At 44.6% G+C, this 26014-nt stretch overlaps 3 protein-coding genes across 3 annotated transcripts; all 3 read left to right on the forward strand.

Annotated features, from left to right (window-relative positions):
• Positions 1–13158: 13158 nt before the first annotated feature.
• On the forward strand, positions 13159–18739 carry LOC107540769 (uncharacterized). Its single transcript, XM_087828163.1, has 4 exons — positions 13159–13296; positions 14109–14458; positions 15161–18683; positions 18731–18739. The coding sequence occupies exons 1-4, from the start codon at positions 13159–13161 to the stop codon at positions 18737–18739; spliced, it is 4020 nt and encodes a 1339-aa protein (XP_087684289.1).
• A 62-nt stretch (positions 18740–18801) lies between these two features.
• Positions 18802–20157, forward strand: LOC148090863 (uncharacterized; the record flags this gene model as incomplete). The annotated part of the gene is made up of 3 exons (XM_087828164.1): positions 18802–19013; positions 19287–19463; positions 19737–20157. Coding segments are annotated over exons 1-3 (810 nt in total), but the record flags the coding sequence as incomplete, so codon positions are not given.
• A 669-nt stretch (positions 20158–20826) lies between these two features.
• Positions 20827–24980, forward strand: LOC148090864 (uncharacterized). Its single transcript, XM_087828165.1, has 2 exons — positions 20827–21733; positions 24910–24980. The coding sequence occupies exons 1-2, from the start codon at positions 20827–20829 to the stop codon at positions 24978–24980; spliced, it is 978 nt and encodes a 325-aa protein (XP_087684291.1).
• Positions 24981–26014: the final 1034 nt, after the last annotated feature.

The following is a 26014-nucleotide window of genomic DNA, read 5'->3' on the forward strand; positions in this document are numbered from 1 at the left end:
TCCAGAACCCCTTCCTATATAGGTTCAGGTTACAATTTGCCAATGAGAGAGACCTGTGTGAAATTTGGAATGTGGGAGCAAAGAGAAAGCTATTATTCCTAGGAGGTCAATGTGGCCAGATAGGATAGCTTCTAGAGCTTCCCCACAGTGAGTTTTTCTCCAGTCCTCTGGAGACCTTCACTCTCTCAGCTCCTCCCACACTCATATAATCTCTACTTCCTACATTAAATCTCTTCTCTTATTCCCATAATACTCATAGTGGCTCTCTTTTTCTAACCAACGCCAGATGGGTACAGTACAGCAGGCCTAGTGTTGATATAGCTGTCCTCACCTGTTTTAAAAGGAAAAACAAGATCTAATTATTCTCACCTCCGTTCAACCTTATTTTCCTTGGCAATGTTGTTTGGGAAAACAGCTGGGGACCCTATTCTTTGGATTCTTGAATCCTATCATCCTAAGAAGCTTCCTGCATTCTTGAGAGCAGTTTTCCCCTTGGGTACCATCATTCCCACAATGCTCCTGCATCATTGGATGCTGTCGTCTCAGACAAAACCTTTGCATTCTTGGTAGTGCTCATCAATTTGAGACCAGTCAAGGGGTATGGGATTTGGACACATCATGGGGCTGACTGTGGATCTTCTTTAACAGCTTGCTAAGTAGTGATTCATCGTGGTTATACTCAGCCAATTGTTTAGAGAACAAGAAGACTCTTTACTACACCATTCTTTACTACCTCATTCCTCAGGTAGCACAGGCTCCAAAGCCAGCTGTATACACAGAGTTTGGCAATTACTAGGATACGACAGAGTTTAAAGGGCCAACTTGTCTAGCACAACAAAGTTCTCCTTAGTTCTGGGCACACAGTCGGTGCCTAATTTACTTGAGTTGTAGAGAACCTGGGTTTCTGAATCTTCTTTGGCAGCCAGCTCCGTCTTTCTCATATTTTGAATAGAGAGGCTGTCTACTATTGTGTAGACTCTGCAGCCAGACTGCCTGAAGTTAAATCCTGGTTTAATTTGGAGAAAGCTGCTTAACTTCTCTATAACTCACCTGTAAAATAGAGATAATGATAGTGAGAATTAAAGAAATACTGCGTTTAAATTGCTCAATGCATTCCTGGCACATAATAAACACATGATAATAATGACTTTATTGGCTCTGCACTAAAATCTGCTTTCTCTTCCTAGTTGTATTCTTATTGCTATTCCATCTCTTTTATTGCAAATGTGGAGCAAATAAGGATGTGTTAGCCTAGGTTTGCCCTCCACCTGATACACGTTTCATGAAATCGCTTTTTTATTTGTGTTTGACCAAGTAGTAGAGTTTACATCTCAAAACTTTCCTATCCAATTACTGTTTTATAATACAAGATTTTGCCCCCGATTTCTAACCTCACCTCCCACCCCCCCCCCAACTTCTTGCTCACTCTATTCCAGCCACACTGGTTTCTTGTTCCTTTAATGCACCAAACAGCTCCTACTACAGGGAGATTTTTACCCTTGATTTTTCTGCCTGGAAAACTCTTCCCCTGGGAGCATGGCTTGAGTTCTCACCACCTTCTTGCCTTTGCTCAAATGTCACCTCAGTGAGTCCCTCCCTGAACGCCTTACATAAAATACACCTCACTTTAGCTTTCAGTCCTCCTTATTCTGCTTTCTTTTCCTCAACAGTTCTTAGCACCATCTGTCATATCACACATTTATTCATTTCTTACTTGTCTATTTCTCTCCATTTCCATTCCTAATGGAGTTTCTCTGACTACACATATCACATTTCAGAGGGGAGGAAGACATTTTATTCCATGCAGTAATAGCGTATTGGGATAGGAATTTGCACAGTTCCTCAGATTCCTCTAATTTCTTCAAATCAAATATATCTTTTGAAAAAGTGGTGGAATAGTTCAGCCTTCCCAAACAAGGAAAATCATATTGCCTAGTATAGTCACTCTCTTATCTTTTGCCAATAGTTAAATAAGAGACCAGAAGAATACAGTGAAAAGAAGTGGTAAATACTATGGAAATCAAAAAAGACTATTTGTATGAGTGGCTTATTCCTAATTCCTAATAGGAATAAGGAATATTGAACAGCAGATATATAGAGTTGAGATATTGCACAAGTTCACTTATGTCCAAATTGAAAGTGGTAACACACTGAGTTGGGCTGAAGGAAGACTTCATTGTTAGCTCCTTAAACTCCTGTCTTTTAGTGATATTTACAATTCCTACTGAGTTCATCTCTCTACTGGAGATCATTCCATACTGAGTCAACCTCTCTGATGGAGAAATGACAAACAAACCTTGTCACAAGGTGTTTAGAAATCAAAATCTACACAACTTGTTGAATGAATGGATGTGGAAAATGAGGAAGCAGGAGAAAGCTAGGATAACACAGGATTTCAAGCAAATGAGTGAGTGATTTTATTGCTGGCAGACAGAAGTACAGGAAGCTAAGTGAGTAGACTGGGATAGGGAATTTCTGTTTGGGACATGTTTTGTTTGGGTTTGATGTTTCCATAAGAGATGCAGATGAAGCTCTCCAGGACACTCCCCAGAACTTGGGGACAGATCAAAATCACAGAAAGGGTGACATTCTGCACAAAAGTGTGGGGGAAGGGGTGGAAGAAATATGAAAGTTGCATGCTTCTGAATAGTAATTATAAAAGCTACCACTTTTTGAGTGCCTTTAGTGTGTTGTATCTGATTGGGAGTAGTCGAGACTAGCTAGAGCTAATATAAGGACAATTTAGCAATTTTGTTGTGTGTAACTGTGACTATATCACAGTTTCGTTTGAATGATAGTTCACCAGGTAATGGACATTTCAGTTGTTTCCAGTCTTTGGCTATCACAAGTAAAGTTGCTATAAACACTTGCATGCAGGTTGTGGTATGAATATAATTTTTCACTTTACTTGGGGGAGTAGGAGTGGGATTGCTAGATCAGATGGTGAATGTACATTTATCCTTATAAGAAACTGTTAGTTTTCCAAAGTAGCTATACCACTTTTTTCATTCCAAGAGTTCCAGTTGCTCTGCCAGCACTTGGTATTACCAGATTTTTTTTTTAATTATTCTCATAGATCTGTAAGTGGTATCCTTGCAGTTTTAATTTGCATTTCTCTAATGACAAATTATGTTGAACATCTTTCCACATGCTCATTTCCCATTAGTGTATCTTCTTTAGTGAAGTATCCATTCGGATTTTTTGCCAATTTTTTCATTGAGTTGTTTTTTTCTTATGACTGGGTTTGAGGAGTTATTTATATATTCTGGGGTCAACTGTAGTTCTCATTTATTTCCCCTGTGTTGCCTGTCATCCAATGAGTGAAAACATTTGTTTCCTTTTTTTTACTAGATTTTAGTTGATGAAACTGGGAGGATATATCTGATCTAGATTACTCCATCTGGCCATCAGTGCAAATTCTGAAAGCAATACCTGAGTATAGACTTAAAGGAGATGAGGGAGCAGTTGCTGGGAAAGAGCACTCCAGAGAGAGGAAACTCTGAGGTGAGATTGTACCTGGCATGTTCCTAAAACTTCAAGGAGGTCAGTGTGGCTAAAACAAAAACATGAGGAAAGTAGCAAGAGATGAGGTCAGAGATCTTTTAAGTCCCTCTTGGGCCTTAGCTTACTCTGATCAAGATGGAAGCCACTCCAGGATGTTAAGCAGAGGAGTGACATGCTCAAAAGTCTGTTTTAAAATGCTCACTCTGCCTCCTACGCTGGCATAGACTGCATAGGGTTAAGAGTAGAAGAGGCATGTCAGTTAGGAGGCTAAGATGCCAGCAAGAAATGATGGCAGTTGGACCAAGATGGTAGCAACGGAGATGGTGAGAATCGTGCAGTTTCTGGTTATTATCTGAAGGTAGAATCAATAGGACTTGCTAACAATTTGCCAATCCACAAATCTACAATATGAGAGAAAGAATTCAAGAATAACCTAATGTTCTTTGCCTTATATTTATCTTTTGTATTTTCACAAAATGGTTTGAAGATGTTTGGAGATTAGCTCTCTTATTATTGATACTGTGTCTAGACAATGATCACTGGACCTATATTTGATATTTTTCCTCCTATTCCTTTTCCAATGGTCCAGCACAATACCCATCAGCTCCTGTGAATATTTCTTGGGTATAAGAATTAAAACATATAAGACTCTCTTTTCAAATTGGCTAAAGGTTGAAGTGCAGTCCTCTGCCACAGGTTGGTGCAGATGTGGATCAGAGTAGCCAACCTCTGGGTTTCCTAGGGTAAGGACCACAGAATCTATATTTAAATTCATATCAAAGGGCCCTCCCTTTACACCATTCTCAAAATAGAGATCCATCCTGCCTTATCATCACAATGCTGTTTGACAAATAGCTCAGCCTGGCCCCCACATTGCTGGGTTGTGGAACTAATAGTAAGGGAACCAGTCCTACAGCAGGTAGGATCTGAATTTGGCTGGTATGTACTTGACTCAACTTGCCTCTGGCTCCATATAAAGACCTTAATTGGGTTGGGTTTTGCTCAGCCTGCAGGACAAAGAAGCAGTTAAACTTGATAGGTCAGCTTTACATGTACACAGGCCAAGGTTCTAAAGCTGCAGAATATACCTCAGTGGGCAAATGTCACTTAAACCAATCTGAATTATTCAGCACTACCTGTCCATCAGAATTCAATAGGATAGGAGGGCAGGAGGCAGGAAGTAGAGAAATCCACAAATCTACAATCCATTAAAGATTGCTGGGACTCCCTGGCTTCTTCATGAAATAGAAGGGACAGAAAGATTTTTCTATCTATAAAACCCAAAAGAATCCATGATCTCAAGATTTGGGAAGAGTAACCCTTCCCATGAGGATGAGGTGACTAAGAATCAGATGACCAGGAAGGGGCCAGAGTAGAACCAGAGGAAGAAAGGCTACAGGTCAGAAAAACAAACAAGTACACACTGGAACTCCTCTCCCCTGTAGATCAATCATAGAGAGAATGGAAGAAAAAGAGTGAAACCACCTGGGTATCCTGCAAGCAGATCTAGGGCCTATGCTTCCCTGCTGCAGCAAAATTAAATGTGCTTAACTTGAGGATTCGACTTCCATTATGAAGAGAGTTTGTGGCATCATTACCATCACCATAAATAGAATCAAGATTATTGGCATCCACAATCACCCTTAATCAATGTGGCCCACCAGCCAACTGAGCCAGAACCAAGGCCCTCTTCTAAGCAGACCAACCACAGGCTATTTTGTACAGTATAGATGCCCAGAGACACTGATTAAACCTGAGCACAACATCTGACATATTTCAGCTCTCAAAATAAAACTAGTAAGAGCATTGTTCACAATGATACCATCCACAAAAAGACACAGAAAACACAGCATTTCAATCAAATGTAAAAAAAAAAAAATAGTCTTTTTTATTGGATTAACAAAACAGCAATTTCTCTCTCTTATTGAATGGCAGTTTTGTTCCGGGCACTTGACTTAACCCTTTTAAACTTTATAACAATGTTATGAAGAAAATTCCCCATATTTACAGATATTAATTCACATAACTAGTGGGTGGCAGAGGCAGAAGTCCACCCCAGATCTGTCAGATTCCAAGATGTAGGGTCTTAATCACTGGGCTAAACAAATTTCCAATAGATTGTGTTTTAGTTTTTAGGGAGAAGTCAAGAAGCACATTCCTTTACAAGTTTTATCCTGTGTGTGCCCTGAATTCTTCTATGTGGACCAGACTTAGGAAAGAGGTGTGAGAAAGGTCCTGGCAGAAATCTAGGCTAACAGCCTCTCCTCTTGTAGCAAAGTCCCCAGAAGCCCCACTCTCCATGAGTACACCTGCCTCTCAAGCCACATGCATCTCAGAAATGAGTGGATGTCATCTTTGAACACCTTAAAGAGCTTTATATTAGCCTCCCTAGGCCAGGGGTCCTGGAGCCTCAGGGATCAATTTCTGTCCAAATGTCTTTGACTTGCACAAAACTGAGGACAGTGGGTGGGGCAATTGGATTAGAGAACACCATCAATCTCTGAAACCTTAGTCACCCTATAATAGCGACATAAAATAATTACCCTGTCCTTTGCAATTATCTTGCTAAGCTGGTAATCTAGTGTCCCGATTTCAAGAATTAGTACCCAAAGAAGAAAACCTGCCGCTTAAGCAAAAGTGAGACACTACAAATGTGGTTTTCCACAAATCCCACTTTCCTATCCTTCCTCTTAGAGTCCGAATGTTCAGAGGTGATTTAAACCAAATAGTCCTAGGAGATCCAAGCTCGAAGCATAATTAGTGCCAGAGGCAAGGAATTAGCATGTGGGTGGAGTGGCTTTACTTATAAGTAAAGTAAATATAATTGACGTTTAAAGGGAAGATAAATGAAATTATCATAGATAATGGCATCAATAAAATTAATTAATCTAAAATTAAATCCAAGCCTGATATCTAAAACTCCTAGAGATCCTGGATTTGTTTCCCCCTAGTCCTATTCAAAGATGTCATCCCAGGCAGCCCAAGATATAGTTTTTGTCAATTCTCTCTTCATCTAGCAGGCAAGAAAAATCAGCCTCACTGGGTATTGTAGAGCAAGTTTGTCCCTAGTTAAAATGTATGATGATTTAGGGATGGGTAGATGTATATTCAGATGTATATTTGTGTATGTGTGTGCACATGCATGCACAATGCATCCTGGGCGATCCCAAATGACAAATCCTCAATACCCTTTCAAACAGGAAATACCAAGGTCATTGAAAGGGAGTGATGGAAAACTCCAGGCTTGTAAATAATCCCAAACCAATGTAATTTCATTGCAGACACTGTGCTTAGCACAGGCCCTTGCATGTTATAGATCTTCAATAATGTATATTAATTGTATATGGAAGTATGTGTACAGGTGTGTGTGTATGTGTCTGTGTGTGTGTGTTTAAGTGATATACATAAATCTTCAACAGTTTCCCTGATGCCCAAACCCCAGCCAAGCTTCAGTCCTGATCTAGCTTCAGTATACTGTTCCACACAATCTTGGACTGCCTTACCACTGGAAGCACATTCCCCCAGTGAGAAGGATCATGGGATCACAGAAAGTGTTCACTTAAAATTTGCTTCAGAATTGCTGAGAGCCACTGGACTGGAAAAATTAGTCTGGTTACTTTAATACTTAACAATGGACTCCCTTTTTTTAGCCTTCTGAGTTATTATCTTTATTAAACTTGGTTCCAAATGTTTATGAATGATTCCAAAAATAAAATTTGTGCTTAAAGTGCCAATATTTTCATCTAACAAGGGATACTCAAAAGCATGAAATGCTGTGAAAGAAGAGCTCCCCCCAACACTTTGAGCATATATTCACAGCCTTTCAAGGAAATTACATTGTACAGGTCCTAGACTGTTTTTTAAAAAATCAACTGCCTTGATTAATAATCACACTCTGCAAATTGTTTAGATGAAGTTCTAGATCATCTTAGTGAATCCTAAAGTTCCAGTGCTAATCCAACTTCCTCCCCCTTCAGTCAGATTTATCAAGTCAATGAGTTTTCAAATCCATCAGGGGGCAAGTTCTCGTCCATATTTTCATCATGGGTTATTGATATTGTGGCTACAAGGACCATTTGAGCTTCTGAGACCCAGCCTTCAGTTGCCCAGGGTAGATTTCAGCAAGTGCCTGGAAGTTCCAGATGGTTCTCAGTTAGATCTGGACAGAACAAGTCTCCGATGCTTCATTTTACATACAGTCTGAAAGCCTGCATGTGTCAGCAGGTATCTCTCTGAGAGACTTCGTCGCTTAAATCCTGAGATATCAACAGTGATGTGACAAAATAAAAAAGAATCTGGGGGTGGGGGCATTCTCAGCTGGTCTAGAAAGTGGTTCCATCTTCCTCATAGACTTTTTATAATAGAAATTTTAGGCTCCTTTGAAGGCTGGGTTCCAAAGGTTCAACTCAATTCGTCTCTGATTTCACTTAGGAAGAGAAACTACCAGGAAGGAACAGTGGTAAGAATCATCTCCAAGAACCATCGTCCCTGAAACTTATTGATAACCTTTTCCTACTCAGATTAAATTTGAGAATAAGAAGGAAATAAAATAAAATATACTGGCCCTTATCATGTGCTCGGCATTACCCTAATATTATCTCATCTACTTCTCACATATCTAACATTTTCCTCATTGCACAGGTGTAGAAACAGAGACTCCAATTTAGAAACTTGCCCCAGGTGTTACAGGTGGTTATGCTGGAGCTGTGACACAAAGACTATCTGTCTTCAGGCAAAGTCAATATCCTTCCCACTTCATCATGCTGTGAGCCAAGAACAGCTTCCTAAACTGCTTTCAGAGAAAAGAGACGCTTAATATGTACCAGCATCCCTGGATCAACTCTCATGCGCCTGCTCTAAGTTGAGTTCATTGAGAAACCTCAATATATGTTTGGTTCTCTTGATAGGCACAGACCTAAAGCTGAAGAAGGCCCCCCTTGAATAGGATGTCACATGAAAACAAAATTCAGCTGACATTCAGTGGAAAAAGCCACATCTGGGACTTTCACACATTCAATTAAAGTGATTTTTAACATCCTAAGGTATAGCTTCCCCTTCAAGACAATCCAGTAGCCAACAATGCACAAGCCTCAGCAACCGGGCCTAAAATCAAAGCCTGGTTGTTCCTGAGAACCCGGAGCAGTATGGATTGAAATGAGCAGAGGACCATGAGATGAGCAGGAGGCCCACATCCAGAGAAATGGTGTAGCTGAGACTAGCTCTGGACTCCAGGCCTCTGCTTCATTGGACCAAACGACCTTTCAGAACCCAGACAGGCAGAAATCTCTGCAGGTGTCATCTAGTTGATCCTTAAAAACCATGACTTTGGTTCCTTTCCAAATGGTGCGTAGGCCTCTGATAGGACCATAACTGTTCTACAGAATTGCAGCTGAAATGATCTGGCGTGTGTCCACTTGTACCCTGGCACTAATAACACCTTGTAGTTATCGAAGGGGAAAACTGAAGCCCTGAGAAGTAAGGAAACTTATTAAGGACACAGACACCATAACAATAACTTAATTGCACAGCTCTATGAATATATTAAAAACCACTAACTGCCGGCTTTGCTCAGTGGTTAGAGCATTAGCCCATGGACTGAAGGGTCCCGGGTTCGATTCCGGTCTAGGGCATGTACCTCGGTTGCAGGCTCGATCCCCAGCCCCAGTCGGGGAACATGTGGGAGGCAACCAATCGATGTGCCTCTCTCACACTGATGTTTCTCTCTTTCCCTTCCACTCTCTCTGAAAAGCAATGGAAAAAATATCCTTGGGTGAGGATTTTAAAAAATAAATAAATAAAATTAACTGCATACTTTAAAAGGTTGGATTTCCCCTGGATAGTATGGCTCAGCTGGAGCACTGTCCCATGCAGCGGAAGGTCGTGGGTTTGATTCCTGGTCAGCCCACATACCCCGGTTGCAAATTTGATCCCCATCGGGATGCATATGAGAGGCAACCGAATGATGTTTCTCTCTCACATGGATGTCTCTCTCTGCTTTTCTCTCCCTCTCTCCTGTTGTCCCTCTAAAATCAATAATTTTTTTTTAAAAAGGTTAAATTTTATGGTACGTAAATTATGTCTCAATAAAAGTGTTATTTAAAAAAAAACAAAACAGAATCATGACTTATCTTCTGGGGCAATGATTTTAACAAGAAGTGGTATTTTTGCCTTTAAAGGCCTCTTATTGGATCCTAATTTACTTTTATCAAACATGATTGAGCACCTATGTGTAAAACACTGTATTAGATGCTAAATATTTTTTAAAAGGAGCTTATAATGATTATATAACTTACTAAGCATTTATTATGCCAGATTGGTACTAAGCAATTTCACATATTAAGTAATCACCAGGGAGGTAAGTATTATGAGTCCCATTATAAAAGTTAGGAAACTGATGTTCAGAGGATTAGATAATTGCCCAAGGAGCACAGCCAGAAAAGACAGCTGAAATTGGAGCTCAAATCTTTCTAACTCCTAAATTTATACTTTAATCTACTATGCTAATCCAGTTAGAAGGGGAAGAGAAATATGAACACAAAGAATACAAGAGAGTGGTTGGCAGAGTTCTGCGAGCAGTCAAACTATGGAACTGGTTTCCAAGTTCCGAGCTAGAATCCTGGAGTTGCAAGGCAAGCAAGGGTGGCTTTAAAAACCTCAGCATGGAGACTGGGGGTCTGAAAGTCCTCCTGGCATAGCAGTCATCGCAACAAAAGCAGGCATAATTCCCAAAAATGCATACAATTGAAAATGACCGTAATATCCAAGGGACAACATAACTTTTTGTGTGATCACTTTGGTCTAGAACTCCCTGGCTATGAGAGCAATGGATATACCTCAGTGGTGACCCCATTACCATTTTGTGAAGAAACACTCACTCTAAGTGCTTACTAAGTCCTAGGCACTGTCCAGATATAGGGTGGTGTGAGATGAAGGAGTGCCCAGATAGGAACTGATCAACCCATATAAAGATGTGGTATATACATGGTTAGTGGGGGCTCTCACATCAGACCACATGGGTTTCTATCCTGGTGCTGCCACTTACAAGCTGTGATTTGGGATGAATTATTAAATTCCTCTATGCTTTCATTTCCTTCTTTATAAAACGAGAACGAAAATAAGACTGACTTAACAGGGTGATTGTGAGGAATAAATAGATAAGCATGTAAAACCTTCTTGTCTAGAAGACAGTAATTACTTAATGATAACTGCTATCTTCATCAGTCATCATCATCGTCATCACCTGGTGGCAAAGTACAGAAAAGCTGCATCTTCGTGCCTAATACAGCTTTCTGACTGGGTTTGCTTCGCTTGGGTATTATATTTGATATACTTTGTGTATATAAGTGACATTTTCCCAAGGGTTCAGGCCCAAAGCTGCCAGACCACCAATGGATAGGAGAAAGCTCAAGAAGAAAGTCCATTCTGCATTCACCCGGAACACATCTGAAAACATTACTTCTGTGTTTAGCCCATTAACTTATACTTTTATAGTTTAAAAAAGAGCCTTCAAAGGGCCAGAGAATATGTTTCTTCTCTTCCTGGCTTTCAGCACTCTTTATGTTATTCTTTCATAATTTTTGTGTTTGGATGGAACTGATACTCCTAAAACAGCATAATTTTTGTGTATTAGGCATGTGAAATCAAAACACAGAGATGGTTAAGAGCAGGGGCATTATGATAAGGCGGATATAGGTCCCAACCCTGGTTCGCCCACCTACTGTGTGAACTTGGAGATGACTCTTATGCTCTCTGAACCTATTTTTTCATCTATAAAATGGGGGAAAACAATATATATGTCATAGAAATGTGGTGAAGATTAAATGAGATATGTGAAAAATATTCAGCATAATACCTTGCACATAGTAAATTCTCAATAAATGGCAATTCTGATTGCAAAACGACATGAGTTGGGTAAGCTTAATGGTCTACCTTCATTTTCTTTTTTTTTTAATCCTCACACAAGGATATGCTTTTATTGATTTTTAGAGAGAGAGAAGAAGAGAGAGAGAAACATTGATGTAAGAGAGAAACATTGATCAGTTGCCTCCCGTATGCGCCCCGACTGGGATGGAACCCGAAACCTAGGTATGTGTCCTGACCAGGAATCAAACCCACAACCTTTCCGGTGTACGGGACGACGCTCCAACCAACTGAGCCACCCAGCCAGATCACCTACATTCATTTTCAATTAAATAAGCATTTATTGCATACCTTCCAAGGACCTTACAGTTTGCTACTTTCTGTGGGTGCCAGATAAAGGGAATGAACCACACGCGTCCTCTAAAACACAGGATCTGCTTTTCACAAGTGCATGACCTTGGAAAAAGTGTAACATGTCCTGATACTGGAAGGTGCGCCAGTCCCAGCCTTTCTGCAATCATCTCAAAGATGAGAATGCAAAGTGGAAGGTAAACACCTGTCCAGAGGTGGAGTTAGGTTTGATTGGAAATGAATCAGTCCATCCCACAGAGGACAGCACCCACATGTTAGCTATATAAGGGCCACTATCTCAATCATTGTCACCCTGCAAGCTTCATCAGGCTTTCTTCCTACTTGTTCCTTTGGTGAACCAGGTGAGAGAAAATTTATCCAGCTATCTCGATGGTCATTGTCCACAACAGAAATCCAAGAGTTAGAGCTAAGGCAGAGTTAATATATATTTGGCCTTTCTTTCTATATTTGTTTTTGTTTTTTTACTGGTATAGCTATTTATATTCTGTTCTCTTCACTGTCATTTATATTATGTTTCTTTTTTATTTTAGTTCTGCTTATTTGTTTGGCTAGTTTAATTTACTCTGGGGCTCTTTTAGAATAAATTTGTCATTGTGAAGAATAATTCAGATAGAAGCTTGTCTTCTGACAGGCCACCCCACACTGTCTTCCTAGTCTGCTGCATGCCATCTTTTCTGGGCTGTCCAGCTCAAACAGGGAGAAGGCTGGCACTGTTGGAAAGACCCTTCCTTGTTCAGTGTCAGCTTCCAGAGCTCCCAGATCAAATTGTCTACTAGTCAAATGGCTGCCTGAATTTCTGAGCCTTTTTCCCTGGTTAATGAAAAAGAACAGTGTTAGGTCAAGGGCTGAGATTAGGATAGCTCCTCAGCTCTCGTGAGGGCTATCTCAGGCCTCTGGAAAACCAAGGAAGAATTGGCCCACTTTGCCCATTTTTCATTTTCTGAAGATCTTGAGGGTCCAATTTAGCTTTGGGCACCCGAGATATGCATGGCGGAAGGTCTGTCACTTTTTACTCTAGAAAATCAGTGAAACTAGCAAGAGAGACTAGAGAAATATGTCTAGGTGGTTCTGGAAACTTTGGAAGCCCCAGGACAACACCCAGGACACAAAAGTGCACAAAGCATAGAGACATTAAGAATATATTCAACCAGAACATGGAGACCTGAGATGTAGTCCCAGTTCGGCCAGTAACATGCCATGACCAATGTTAACAGTCACTTTTCACTGTGCTGAAAGGTTTTGTATCATCCTGACCCATCTTTACATTTTGAGGTATTTTAGGTTTTAAAGAGACAAGAGATTTGAAAAATCATGATGACAATTATCAAAATTGGAACTGCTTATAAAATGAAAGGAAAGAAAGTGAATGATAGAGTCTTCCATTTTGTTTTTCTCTTCAGGTTCACTTAAACGTGTAAAAAGATGACCGAACTCTTGAGAAGTGTTGTCACCGTCATTGATGTTTTCTACAAATACACCAACCAAGATGGGGAATGTGGCACACTGAGCAAGGATGAGCTAAAGGAACTTCTGGAGAAAGAGTTTCGGCCAATTCTGAAGGTGAGGACCATGTGCTAGGACCAAAGGCTCCTATGGTCCTGTACATTCTCTCTTATATAACCAAATGTTAGCTAAAAAGTGCACAGTTCCAGGGGTCTTTGAGAAAACTGTATGAGCAGTACTTTTTGGGGACATCAAAAAGTCTGTCGTCGCAGTGTTTATTTTTAGAAAAGTGAATGATTTTTCCTCATTTTCCTGTGCATTCCCACCATGTGGACCCTCAGACTTCTTCATGCCCCCAGGCTTCCCATTCTGAAAAAGCAGAAAATAACATTTGTACTAAGACATAATTAATAAATTACCCTATCAAGTCAGGAAGAAAAACTATAGAAAGGGAAGTAAGTCATCTATAGGGGGAGTTGACCAAATAGCCAGGATAATTAAAAAACAGAAACAAAATACATGCATTTTTTTCCCCATCTACTTACAAAGAACTTAGCTATTAACTTCAAAATTATAGATCCCAAAATAGAATATACGAACATATGATGTTTAAAATGTATATAAAGCTAAAACATACCAGGTACTGAACTTAGTTTATTCAACTCCTTTCTGTATGCCACACTTGAGTACCTGGTTCTCTAGCTTAGGTCCTTGAGCTGCATTCTGAGGATCACAATAGTCTTTATCTTTTCTACTACTTCTTCACACTTGCTGGGTCCCCTTAGGCTGCCTTAGCCTAAAGTAATCCTTGATTGGATTAAAAACGCTTAATGGCAAACATCTACAATTCCACAGTCTTATCTGAATATTTTAGCTGAGTATGTGGGTTAGGCTGACCAAGACTCCTTTGGTGTGTTGCTCATATACAGAACCCAGATGATCCAGACACAGTGGAAGTCATCATGCATATGCTGGATCGAGATCATGACCGAAGACTGGACTTTACTGAGTTTCTTCTGATGGTATTCAAGCTGGCTATGGCCTGCAACAAGGTTCTCAGCAAAGAATATTGCAAAGCTTCAGGGTCAAAGAAGCATAGTGGTGACAAGCACCAAGAAGAAGGAAGTGAAACAGAAGAAGATGAGGAGGATATATCAGGACAGAAATCAGGTCACAGAAATCCAAGTTGGAGTGAGGAAGAAGAGCACAGTTATCATTCTGAGGGTTCGAAGGGAACTGCGAAACATAGACATGGATCCCATTCCAGGAAGCTGAGGAGGCAAGATTTCTTTAGCTCAGGGAGCCAAGAGGGATTTGAGAAAAGGCACCATGAGTCTGGCTCTGGTCACTCATGGAGTAGTGGCAAAGAAAGACATGGGTCCAGCTCTGGAGAGCTAGAGGAAAGAAGAAACAATTCTCATGTTAGCCCTTCTAGGGAATCTGGGGAGGAATATGAATCTGGATCTGAATCTGGATCTGGATCTAAGAGTGGAGGAAGAAAAGGTCATGGTGGTCTGTTAAGTGGATTAGAGGCTAGTGGGCATGAATCAAACTCTACTTGGTCACAGAGTGGAGGACAAACGCTTGCATCTAATTCTATAGGTTTAGGAGGCAGTGGAAGACAAAGCTATGCATGTGGTTTCAGCAATTCAAGTGGGTGTGGAGGAACACAGAATGCTTCTAGCTCCTGTCAGGCAGGCACATATGGAGGTCAAGGAAATAAATCTAGATGTACTCAGTCGCATTGTCAATCAAGAAATAGTGGAGGACATGGTCATAGATGTATCTCAGGAGGTCAGTCCTCTGGATATGCTCAATGTAGGCCTAGATCCTGTAGCCAATCTTCTTGTCATAGAAGAAGACATAGATCCAGGTCAGGTTGTCAACCACAGAAGTGTTGCCAACCACAGAACTGTGGAGGACAACAGGGAACAAGATCAAGACAGTCTTCTTGCTGTGGACAACAGGGAACAAGATCAAGACAGTCTTCTTGCTGTGGACAACAGGGAACAAGATCAAGACACTCTTCTTGCTGTGGACAACAGGGAACAAGGTCAAGACAGTCTTCTTGCTGTGGACAATATGGGTCTGGTTCAAGTCAGTCCTCTGGCCATGGCCAACAAGGATGTGGCTCAGGTCAGTCCTCAGGATTTGGACAACACGGATCTGGCTCAGGTCAGTCTTCAGGCTTTGGACAACATGGATCTGGCTCAGGTCAGTCCTCAGGCATTGGACAACATGAATCTGGCTCAGGTCAGTCCTCAGGCTTTGGACAACAAGGATCTGGCTCAGGTCAGTCCTCAAGCTTCGGACAACATGGATCTGGCTCAGGTCAGTCTTCTGGCCATGGACAACACAGATCTGGCTCAGGTCAGTCCTCAGGCTTTGGAAAACATGGGTCTGGCTCAGGTCAGTCATCTGGCTCTGGACAACATGAGTCTGGCTCAGGTCAGTCCTCTGGCCATGGCCAACATGGATCTGGCTCAGGTCAGTCATCTAGCTCTGGACAACATGGGTCTGGCTCAAGTAAAACCTCAGGCTTTGGACAACACGGATCCAGCTCAGGTCAGTCTTCTGGTTATGGCCAACATGGGTCTAGCTCAGGTCAGTCATCTAGTTCTGGACAACATGGGTCTGGTTCAGGTCAGTCCTCAGGCTTTGGACAACAAGGGTCTAGCTCAGGCCAGTCCTCAGGCTTTGGAAAACATGGGTCTGGCTCAGGTCAGTCTTCAGGAATTGGACAACATGGGTCTAGCTCAGGTCAGTCCTCTGGCCATGGCCAACATGGATCTGGCTCAGGTCAGTCATCTAGCTCTGGACAACATGGGTCTGGTTCAGGTCAGTCCTCAGGCTTTGGACAACAAGGGTCTAGCTCAGGCCAGTCCTCAGGCTTTGGAAAACATGGGTCTGGCTCAGGTCAGTCTTCAGGAATTGGACAACACGGGTCTAGCTCAGGTCAGTCCTCTGGCCATGGCCAACATGGATCTGGCTCAGGTCAGTCATCTAGCTCTGGACAACATGGGTCTGGCTCAACTAAATCCTCAGGCTTTGGACAACATGGGTCTAGCTCAGGCCAGTCCTCAGGCTTTGGAAAACACGGATCTGGCTCAGGTCAGTCTTCAGGAATTGGACAACATGGGTCTAGCTCAGGTCAGTCCTCTGGCCATGGCCAACATGGATCTGGCTCAGGTCAGTCATCTAGCTCTGGACAACATGGGTCTGGCTCAAGTAAATCCTCAGGTTTTGGACAACATGGGTCTAGCTCAGGCCAGTCCTCAGGCTTTGGAAAACACGGATCTGGCTCAGGTCAGTCCTCAGGAATTGGGCAACATGGGTCTAGCTCAGGTCAGTCGTCAGGCTTTGGACAACACGGATCCAGCTCAGGTCAGTCCTCTGGCCATGGCCAACATGGATCTGGCTCAGGTCAGTCATCTAGCTCTGGACAACATGGGTCTGGCTCAGGTCAGTCCTCAGGCTTTGGAAAACATGGGTCTGGCTCAGGTCAGTCTTCAGGGATTGGACAACATGGGTCTAGCTCAGGTCAGTCCTCTGGCCATGGCCAACATGGATCTGGCTCAGGTCAGTCATCTAGCTCTGGACAACATGGGTCTGGTTCAGGTCAGTCCTCAGGCTTTGGACAACATGGGTCTAGCTCAGGCCAGTCCTCAGGCTTTGGAAAATATGGGTCTGGCTCAGGTCAGTCCTCAGGAATTGGACAACACGGGTCTAGCTCAGGCCAGTCCTCAGGCTTTGGAAAACATGGGTCTGGCTCAGGTCAGTCTTCAGGGATTGGACAACATGGGTCTAGCTCAGGTCAGTCCTCTGGCCATGGCCAACATGGATCTGGCTCAGGTCAGTCATCTAGCTCTGGACAACATGGGTCTGGTTCAGGTCAGTCCTCAGGCTTTGGACAACATGGGTCTAGCTCAGGCCAGTCCTCAGGCTTTGGAAAATATGGGTCTGGCTCAGGTCAGTCCTCAGGAATTGGACAACACGGGTCTAGCTCAGGTCAGTTCTCTGGCCATGGCCAACATGGATCTGGCTCAGGTCAGTCATCTAGCTCCGGACAACATGGGTCTGGCTCAGGTCAGTCCTCAGGCTTTGGACAACATGGGTCTAGCTCAGGCCAGTCCTCAGGCTTTGGAAAACATGGGTCTGGCTCAGGTCAGTCTTCAGGAATTGGACAACATGGGTCTAGCTCAGGTCAGTCCTCTGGCCATGGCCAACATGGATCTGGCTCAGGTCAGTCATCTAGCTCTGGACAACATGGGTCTGGTTTAGGTCAGTCCTCAGGCTTTGGACAACATGGGTCTAGCTCAGGCCAGTCCTCAGGCTTTGGAAAACATGGGTCTGGCTCAGGTCAGTCCTCAGGAATTGGACAACATGGGTCTAGCTCAGGTCAGTTCTCTGGCCATGGCCAACATGGATCTGGCTCAGGTCAGTCATCTAGCTCCGGACAACATGGGTCTGGCTCAGGTCAGTCCTCAGGCTTTGGACAACATGGGTCTAGCTCAGGCCAGTCCTCAGGCTTTGGAAAACATGGGTCTGGCTCGGGTCAGTCTTCAGGAATTGGACAACATGGGTCTAGCTCAGGTCAGTCCTCTGGCCATGGCCAACATGGATCTGGCTCAGGTCAGTCATCTAGCTCTGGACAACATAGGTCTGGCTCAGGTCAGTCCTCAGGAATTGGACAACAGGGATCCAGCTCAGGTCAGTCCTCCGGTTATGGCCAACATGGGTCTAGTACAAGTCAGTCTTCTGGCTTTGGCCAACGTGGGTCTAGCTCACGCCAATCCTCTGGATCTGGACAACATAGATCTGGCACCAGTCAAACCTCTGGCTCTGGACAACATGGGTCTGGCTCAGGTCAGTCCTCTGGGTATGGCCAACATGGATCTGGCTCAGGTCAGTCATCTAGCTCTGGACAACATGGATCTGGCTCAGGTCAGTCATCTAGCTCTGGACAACACGGGTCTAGCTCAGGCCAGTCCTCAGGCTTTGGAAAACATGGGTCTGGCTCGGGTCAGTCTTCAGGAATTGGACAACATGGGTCTAGCTCAGGTCAGTCATCAGGCTTTGGACAACACGGATCCAGCTCAGGTCAGTCCTCTGGCCATGGCCAACATGGGTCTAGCACAAGTCAGTCTTCTGGCTTTGGCCAACGTGGGTCTAGCTCACGCCAATCCTCTGGCTCCAGACAACATAGATCTGGCACCAGTCAATCTTCTGGCTTTGGACAACATGGGTCCAGCTCAGGTCAGTCTTCTGGCTTTGGACAACACGGGTCTAGCTCAGGTCAGTCCTCTGGCCATGGCCAGCACGGGTCTGGCTCAGGTCAGTCGTCTGGCTTTGGACAACACGGGTCTAGCTCAGGTCAGTCTTCTGGCTTTGGAAAACATGGAGCTGGGTCAGGTCAGTCGTCTAGCTCTAGAAAGCAAAGAGCTAGTTCAGGTCAATCTTCAGGCTTTGACCAGCATGGGTCGAGCACAAGCCAATCGAGTTCAGCACATCATAGATCTGGAAAAGGGGGATCTAGTCACAGTGAGTCCAGTGGCAGTGAATGGTATTCAGGAGGCACACAGAGACACTCAGGGTCCAGTCATGGCCAGGCTGGATCTCAACATGGACAGTGGGGATCCTCTAGTCAAGGGAGTCAGGGAACTACTCATGGACAGTCAGGAGACACCAAGAAACATGGGCAGGCAGGCCATGGGCAATCCCCACAGTCAGGATCCAGCAAAGGTGGAAGAAGGGGATCTAGTCACAGTGAGTCCAGTGGCAGTGAATGGCATTCGGGAGGCTCACAGAGACACTCAGGGTCCAGTCATGGCCAGGCTGGATCTCAACATGGACAGTGGGGATCCTCTAGTCAAGGGAGTCAGGGAACTACTCATGGACATTCAGGAGACACCAAGAAACATGGGCAGGCAGGCCATGGGCAATCCCCACAGTCAGGATCCAGCAAAGGTGGAAGAAGGGGATCTAGTCACAGTGAGTCCAGTGGCAGTGAATGGCATTCGGGAGGCTCACAGAGACACTCAGGGTCCAGTCATGGCCAGGCTGGATCTCAACATGGACAGTGGGGATCCTCTAGTCAAGGGAGTCAGGGAACTACTCATGGACAGTCAGGAGACACCAAGAAACATGGGCAGGCAGGCCATGGGCAATCCCCACAGTCAGGATCTGGCAAAAGTGGAAGAAGGGGATCTAGTCACAGTGAGTCCAGTGGCAGTGAATGGCATTCGGGAGGCTCACAGAGACACTCAGGGTCCAGTCATGGCCAGGCTGGATCTCAACATGGACAGTGGGGATCCTCTAGTCAAGGGAGTCAGGGAACTACTCATGGACAGTCAGGAGACACCAAGAAACATGGGCAGGCAGGCCATGGGCAATCCCCACAGTCAGGGTCCAGCAAAGGCGGAAGAAGGGGATCTAGTCACAGTGAGTCCAGTGGCAGTGAATGGCATTCGGGAGGCTCACAGAGACACTCAGGGTCCAGTCATGGCCAGGCTGGATCTCAACATGGACAGTGGGGATCCTCTAGTCAAGGGAGTCAGGGAACTACTCATGGACAGTCAGGAGACACCAAGAAACATGGGCAGGCAGGCCATGGGCAATCCCCACAGTCAGGATCTGGCAAAAGTGGAAGAAGGGGATCTAGTCACAGTGAGTCCAGTGGCAGTGAATGGCATTCGGGAGGCTCACAGAGACACTCAGGGTCCAGTCATGGCCAGGCTGGATCTCAACATGGACAGTGGGGATCCTCTAGTCAAGGGAGTCAGGGAACTACTCATGGACAGTCAGGAGACACCAAGAAACATGGGCAGGCAGGCCATGGGCAATCCCCACAGTCAGGATCTGGCAAAAGTGGAAGAAGGGGATCTAGTCACAGTGAGTCCGGTGGCAGTGAATGGCATTCAGGAGGCTCACAGAGACACTCAGGGTCCAGTCATGGCCAGGCTGGATCTCAACATGGACAGTGGGGATCCTCTAGTCAAGGGAGTCAGGGAACTACTCATGGACAGTCAGGAGACACCAAGAAACATGGGCAGGCAGGCCATGGGCAATCCCCACAGTCAGGATCCGGCAAAAGTGGAAGAAGGGGATCTAGTCACAGTGAGTCCGGTGGCAGTGAATGGCATTCGGGAGGCTCACAGAGACACTCAGGGTCCAGTCATGGCCAGGCTGGATCTCAACATGGACAGTGGGGATCCTCTAGTCAAGGGAGTCAGGGAACTACTCATGGACAGTCAGGAGACACCAAGAAACATGGGCAGGCAGGCCATGGGCAATCCCCACAGTCAGGATCTGGCAAAAGTGGAAGAAGGGGATCTAGTCACAGTGAGTCCGGTGGCAGTGAATGGCATTCGGGAGGCTCACAGAGACACTCAGGGTCCAGTCATGGCCAGGCTGGATCTCAACATGGACAGTGGGGATCCTCTAGTCAAGGGAGTCAGGGAACTACTCGTGGACAGTCAGGAGACACCAAGAAACATGGGCAGGCAGGCCATGGGCAATCCCCACAGTCAGGATCTGGCAAAAGAGGAAGAAGGGGATCTAGTCACAGTGAGTCCAGTGGCAGTGAATGGCATTCGGGAGGCTCACAGAGACACTCAGGGTCCAGTCATGGCCAGGCTGGATCTCAACATGGACAGTGGGGATCCTCTAGTCAAGGGAGTCAGGGAACTACTCATGGACAGTCAGGAGACACCAAGAAACATGGGCAGGCAGGCCATGGGCAATCCCCACAGTCAGGATCCAGCAAAAGTGGAAGAAGGGGATCTAGTCACAGTGAGTCCAGTGGCAGTGAATGGCATTCGGGAGGCTCACAGAGACACTCAGGGTCCAGTCATGGCCAGGCTGGATCTCAACATGGACAGTGGGGATCCTCTAGTCAAGGGAGTCAGGGAACTACTCATGGACAGTCAGGAGACACCAAGAAACATGGGCAGGCAGGCCATGGGCAATCCCCACAGTCAGGATCCGGCAAAAGTGGAAGAAGGGGATCTAGCCACAGTGAGTCCGGTGGCAGTGAATGGCATTCGGGAGGCTCACAGAGACACTCAGGGTCCAGTCATGGCCAGGCTGGATCTCAACATGGACAGTGGGGATCCTCTAGTCAAGGGAGTCAGGGAACTACTCATGGACAGTCAGGAGACACCAAGAAACATGGGCAGGCAGGCCATGGGCAATCTCCACAGTCAGGATCTGGCAAAAGTGGAAGAAGGGGATCTAGTCACAGTGAGTCCAGTGGCAGTGAATGGCATTCGGGAGGCTCACAGAGACACTCAGGGTCCAGTCATGGCCAGGCTGGATCTCAACATGGACAGTGGGGATCCTCTAGTCAAGGGAGTCAGGGAACTACTCATGGACAGTCAGGAGACACCAAGAAACATGGGCAGGCAGGCCATGGGCAATCCCCACAGTCAGGATCTGGCAAAAGTGGAAGAAGGGGATCTAGTCACAGTGAGTCCAGTGGCAGTGAATGGCATTCGGGAGGCTCACAGAGACACTCAGGGTCCAGTCATGGCCAGGCTGGATCTCAACATGGACAGTGGGGATCCTCTAGTCAAGGGAGTCAGGGAACTACTCATGGACAGTCAGGAGACACCAAGAAACATGGGCAGGCAGGCCATGGACAATCCCCACAGTCAGGATCTGGCAAAAGTGGAAGAAGGGGATCTAGTCACAGTGAGTCCAGTGGCAGTGAATGGCATTCGGGAGGCTCACAGAGACACTCAGGGTCCAGTCATGGCCAGGCTGGATCTCAACATGGACAGTGGGGATCCTCTAGTCAAGGGAGTCAGGGAACTACTCATGGACAGTCAGGAGACACCAAGAAACATGGGCAGGCAGGCCATGGGCAATCCCCACAGTCAGGATCCGGCAAAAGTGGAAGAAGGGGATCTAGTCACAGTGAGTCCAGTGGCAGTGAATGGCATTCGGGAGGCTCACAGAGACACTCAGGGTCCAGTCATGGCCAGGCTGGATCTCAACATGGACAGTGGGGATCCTCTAGTCAAGGGAGTCAGGGAACTACTCATGGACAGTCAGGAGACACCAAGAAACATGGGCAGGCAGGCCATGGGCAATCCCCACAGTCAGGATCCGGCAAAAGTGGAAGAAGGGGATCTAGTCACAGTGAGTCCAGTGGCAGTGAATGGCATTCGGGAGGCTCACAGAGACACTCAGGGTCCAGTCATGGCCAGGCTGGATCTCAACATGGACAGTGGGGATCCTCTAGTCAAGGGAGTCAGGGAACTACTCATGGACAGTCAGGAGACACCAAGAAACATGGGCAGGCAGGCCATGGGCAATCCCCACAGTCAGGATCCGGCAAAAGTGGAAGAAGGGGATCTAGTCACAGTGAGTCCAGTGGCAGTGAATGGCATTCGGGAGGCTCACAGAGACACTCAGGGTCCAGTCATGGCCAGGCTGGATCTCAACATGGACAGTGGGGATCCTCTAGTCAAGGGAGTCAGGGAACTACTCATGGACAGTCAGGAGACACCAAGAAACATGGGCAGGCAGGCCATGGACAATCCCCACAGTCAGGATCTGGCAAAAGTGGAAGAAGGGGATCTAGTCACAGTGAGTCCAGTGGCAGTGAATGGCATTCGGGAGGCTCACAGAGACACTCAGGGTCCAGTCATGGCCAGGCTGGATCTCAACATGGACAGTGGGGATCCTCTAGTCAAGGGAGTCAGGGAACTACTCATGGACAGTCAGGAGACACCAAGAAACATGGGCAGGCAGGCCATGGGCAATCCCCACAGTCAGGATCCGGCAAAGGTGGAAGAAGGGGATCTAGTCACAGTGAGTCCAGTGGCAGTGAATGGCATTCGGGAGGCTCACAGAGACACTCAGGGTCCAGTCATGGCCAGGCTGGATCTCAACATGGACAGTGGGGATCCTCTAGTCAAGGGAGTCAGGGAACTACTCATGGACAGTCAGGAGACACCAAGAAACATGGGCAGGCAGGCCATGGGCAATCCTCACAGTCAGGATCTGGCAAAAGTGGAAGAAGGGAATCTAGTCATACACAATCACATTTTCCATCTAGGGAGTCAAGGGACAGCACAAGGAAACAGTCAAGTAGCCACTATGACCAATCTGGAAGTAGTCATTCTCATTCAGAAACTAGTGGAAGACAACATCATGGATCAAGTCAAAGATGGAAACATGGTAGCTATGGAAGGGCAGAATATGACTATGGGCAGTTTGGGTATGGACCTTCTGGGGGCAGCAGATCAAGCAGTCGCCAATCTAGCCCTGTTAGGTCAACAGGAACTGGAAACAATCAACTGTCAGCTTACAGTCATTCAGAATCTAGTTCAACTAGTTGGCAGGGATCCCATAACAATAGTAAAGAACATTCAGAAAATTGGGGGAAACAGATTCATGAACAATTAGGACTTAGGCATGGACAGTCCGAGTTCAATAGAATGGGATCAAGTCATGGACAATCAGGAGATGCCCAGGATCAATCTGGATTCAACACCAGTGAAAGGCAAGTATATAGCCATGGTCATTCAAGTGACAGCTATGGGCAGGAAACTGACATAAGTAAAAGATCCATTTCCAGTCACCCTCTTCATAGCCAAGATCATACAGGAGCTGAGGAGTATATATATAGGTCTTCATCAAGCAGTACGACTGCATGGAGCGGGGGAAGGCAAAAGCAAGAGCCAGGATCAAGTATGACAGGGAGCATCAGCAGAAACAATCAGCATATGGATGACATGCGGGCAAGAGACTCTGAGGCCAGTGGTTACCCGGGAAGGGAGAGAACAGATTCAGGTTCCTATTACTTAGATATCAACACCCCACTCTATCAATATATCCAAGAACAAAAATACTATTACTTTGAATAATAATTTGAAGACAATAGAAAACTAACCTAAGAACTAACTCAAAGAAGAAATGAGACACATGCATGGAATTAAGATATTTAACATGATCCCTTCTTTTGGTAGTCAGGGAATAAGTATTTTAACTGTGGTACTCTTTTGTTTGGTGCAAGGTGTTTGGGTTTTTTTTTTGTAAGGCTCCTTAACCATTAAGCTCTTTGGCTGAAAAACAGTGAATGGAAGAAATAAATGGCATTTGGGGCTATATTTAATATTATATGACAAAAGTGATTTGGGTACTTTGGGATAAAATGGGCATTTTTTAAAAAATTTTCTGAAATTCAAATTTTAGATTTTCCGGTTTTGTTTTAATTACTTATTGACAAACTTATCCAGGGAGCTAAGAGACATGGTTCAGGAGCCAAAATTTCTCTAATAACATTGTAACACATTCCATGTCCTGAGCAAAGAATGTCATGGTACAGAAGATTCAGAAGAATCACTTCTTTTGTGCCACCACTGAAGCTCTGTACTACTACTTTTGAATTTATTGTCATGACCTCCTGGATATAGGATCCAGAAAACTGTATTGCATAAAAATTAACAATAAACTTTTCATCAAAGTATAGTTTCACTTCTCTTTCATCCTCACAAACACAAACAAAGCTCCCTGTCATGAAGTCAGATGTACATTTCTTTCTACCCCTGAACACCTAGATGGGAGTGAAGCATCAGCTACCAATAATAGGAAATCCAAAGAAGGCAAAACTCAATAAACTCAATCACATCCCATCTTTTCCTCAATGTAATTACTGTCCAAAGCATTTACAGAAAGAAATGCTTTATACTGATGGGCTTACTTTAGATGTTTGGTTTATAGTGATCGTCACAGCAATCATCAAACACAATCCCAAGCACTATACCCTGAAACAACCCAAGCTCTGGAAATGAGTCATGCACCACAAACTCTCTCCGTCAAAGATATTAATTAAAATACCCCTGACAATGGAGGCTAATGGCAGTGGAGGCTAATGGGGTTCTGAATTTTCTAGTCAAAAAAAAAAATGATTAAAAGTATAGTCCTTGCCCTGGCTGGTGTGGCTCAGTTGGTTAGGCATCGTCCTGTGCTCCCAAAAGTTGTAGGTTTGACTCTTGATTGGGGCACATGCCTAGATTGTGGTCTCAATTCCTGGTAGGGGGCATGTGGGAGGTAGCCAATCAATGTTCTGCTCTCACATGGATGTTTCTCTCTCTCTCTCACTCTCCCTTCCTCTCTGTAAAAATCAATTAAAAAAAATTTTTTTTTTCCTTCCTGTCTAGGAGGAAAAAAGACATTAATTTATTATGAAGAGCAAGAGAAGCAACAAAAAGTAGAAAAAAATGTATAAAAGATACTAACTTCAGTAGAAAATTTACTGCTATAAAATCCACAGAAAATGTCCAGAATATAAGAGCTAGTAAGTACTTTAGAGATCATCGCCTCAAAGCACATTTAATCTAATCAAAAGAGTGATAATTCCCTAATGGAGGAGGGTGGTTGGGTGGAGGGGGAGAGAGTAACCAAAGAATTTATATGCGTACATGCACAACCCAAGGACACAGACAATGGTGGGGAAAGGGACTGGGGAGGGGGATGGGACAGGGTGGACCGGGTCATTGGGGAGAAAAAGGGACATCTGTAATATTTTAAACAAAAATAAAATTTAAAAATATTTTTAAAAATAGTGATAATTCCCTATATCAGAATTTGGTGCTCCACCATCCTCACCTCCCCAAACACTCAAGCTATTTTCCTTTCACTGTAATTTTTGGAATTCAAACTAAAGTGAAATTCATCAACGGGTATTCAAGATCACATGCCCCTATTGAGGGAAGAAGTTACATGAAAAAAAACAAAAAATAGGCTCATTCTTCTGATTAGACTCAGAACATATTCTATATCTAGTTTTTAATATTTTATTTTAAGGACAATATGAACTTTAGAT

The sequence above is a fragment of the Miniopterus natalensis genome, chromosome 19 (assembly GCF_054644295.1).
Source record: "Miniopterus natalensis isolate mMinNat1 chromosome 19, mMinNat1.hap1, whole genome shotgun sequence".
In the NCBI taxonomy this organism is placed as follows: Eukaryota; Metazoa; Chordata; class Mammalia; order Chiroptera; family Miniopteridae; genus Miniopterus; species Miniopterus natalensis.

Coding starts and splice junctions, on each gene's coding strand:
- LOC107540769 (XM_087828163.1), top strand. CDS start 13,159: ATGACCGAACTCTTGAGAAGTGTTGTCACCGTCATTGATGTTTTCTAC. Junction 13,297..14,108: donor AGTTTCGGCCAATTCTGAAG/GTGAGGACCATG, acceptor GCTCATATACAG/AACCCAGATGATCCAGACAC. Junction 14,459..15,160: donor CATTCCAGGAAGCTGAGGAG/GCAAGATTTCTT, acceptor AACAAGATCAAG/ACAGTCTTCTTGCTGTGGAC.
- LOC148090864 (XM_087828165.1), top strand. CDS start 20,827: ATGGACAGTGGGGATCCTCTAGTCAAGGGAGTCAGGGAACTACTCATG. Junction 21,734..24,909: donor GCTGGATCTCAACATGGACA/GTGGGGATCCTC, acceptor TTTGGTTTATAG/TGATCGTCACAGCAATCATC.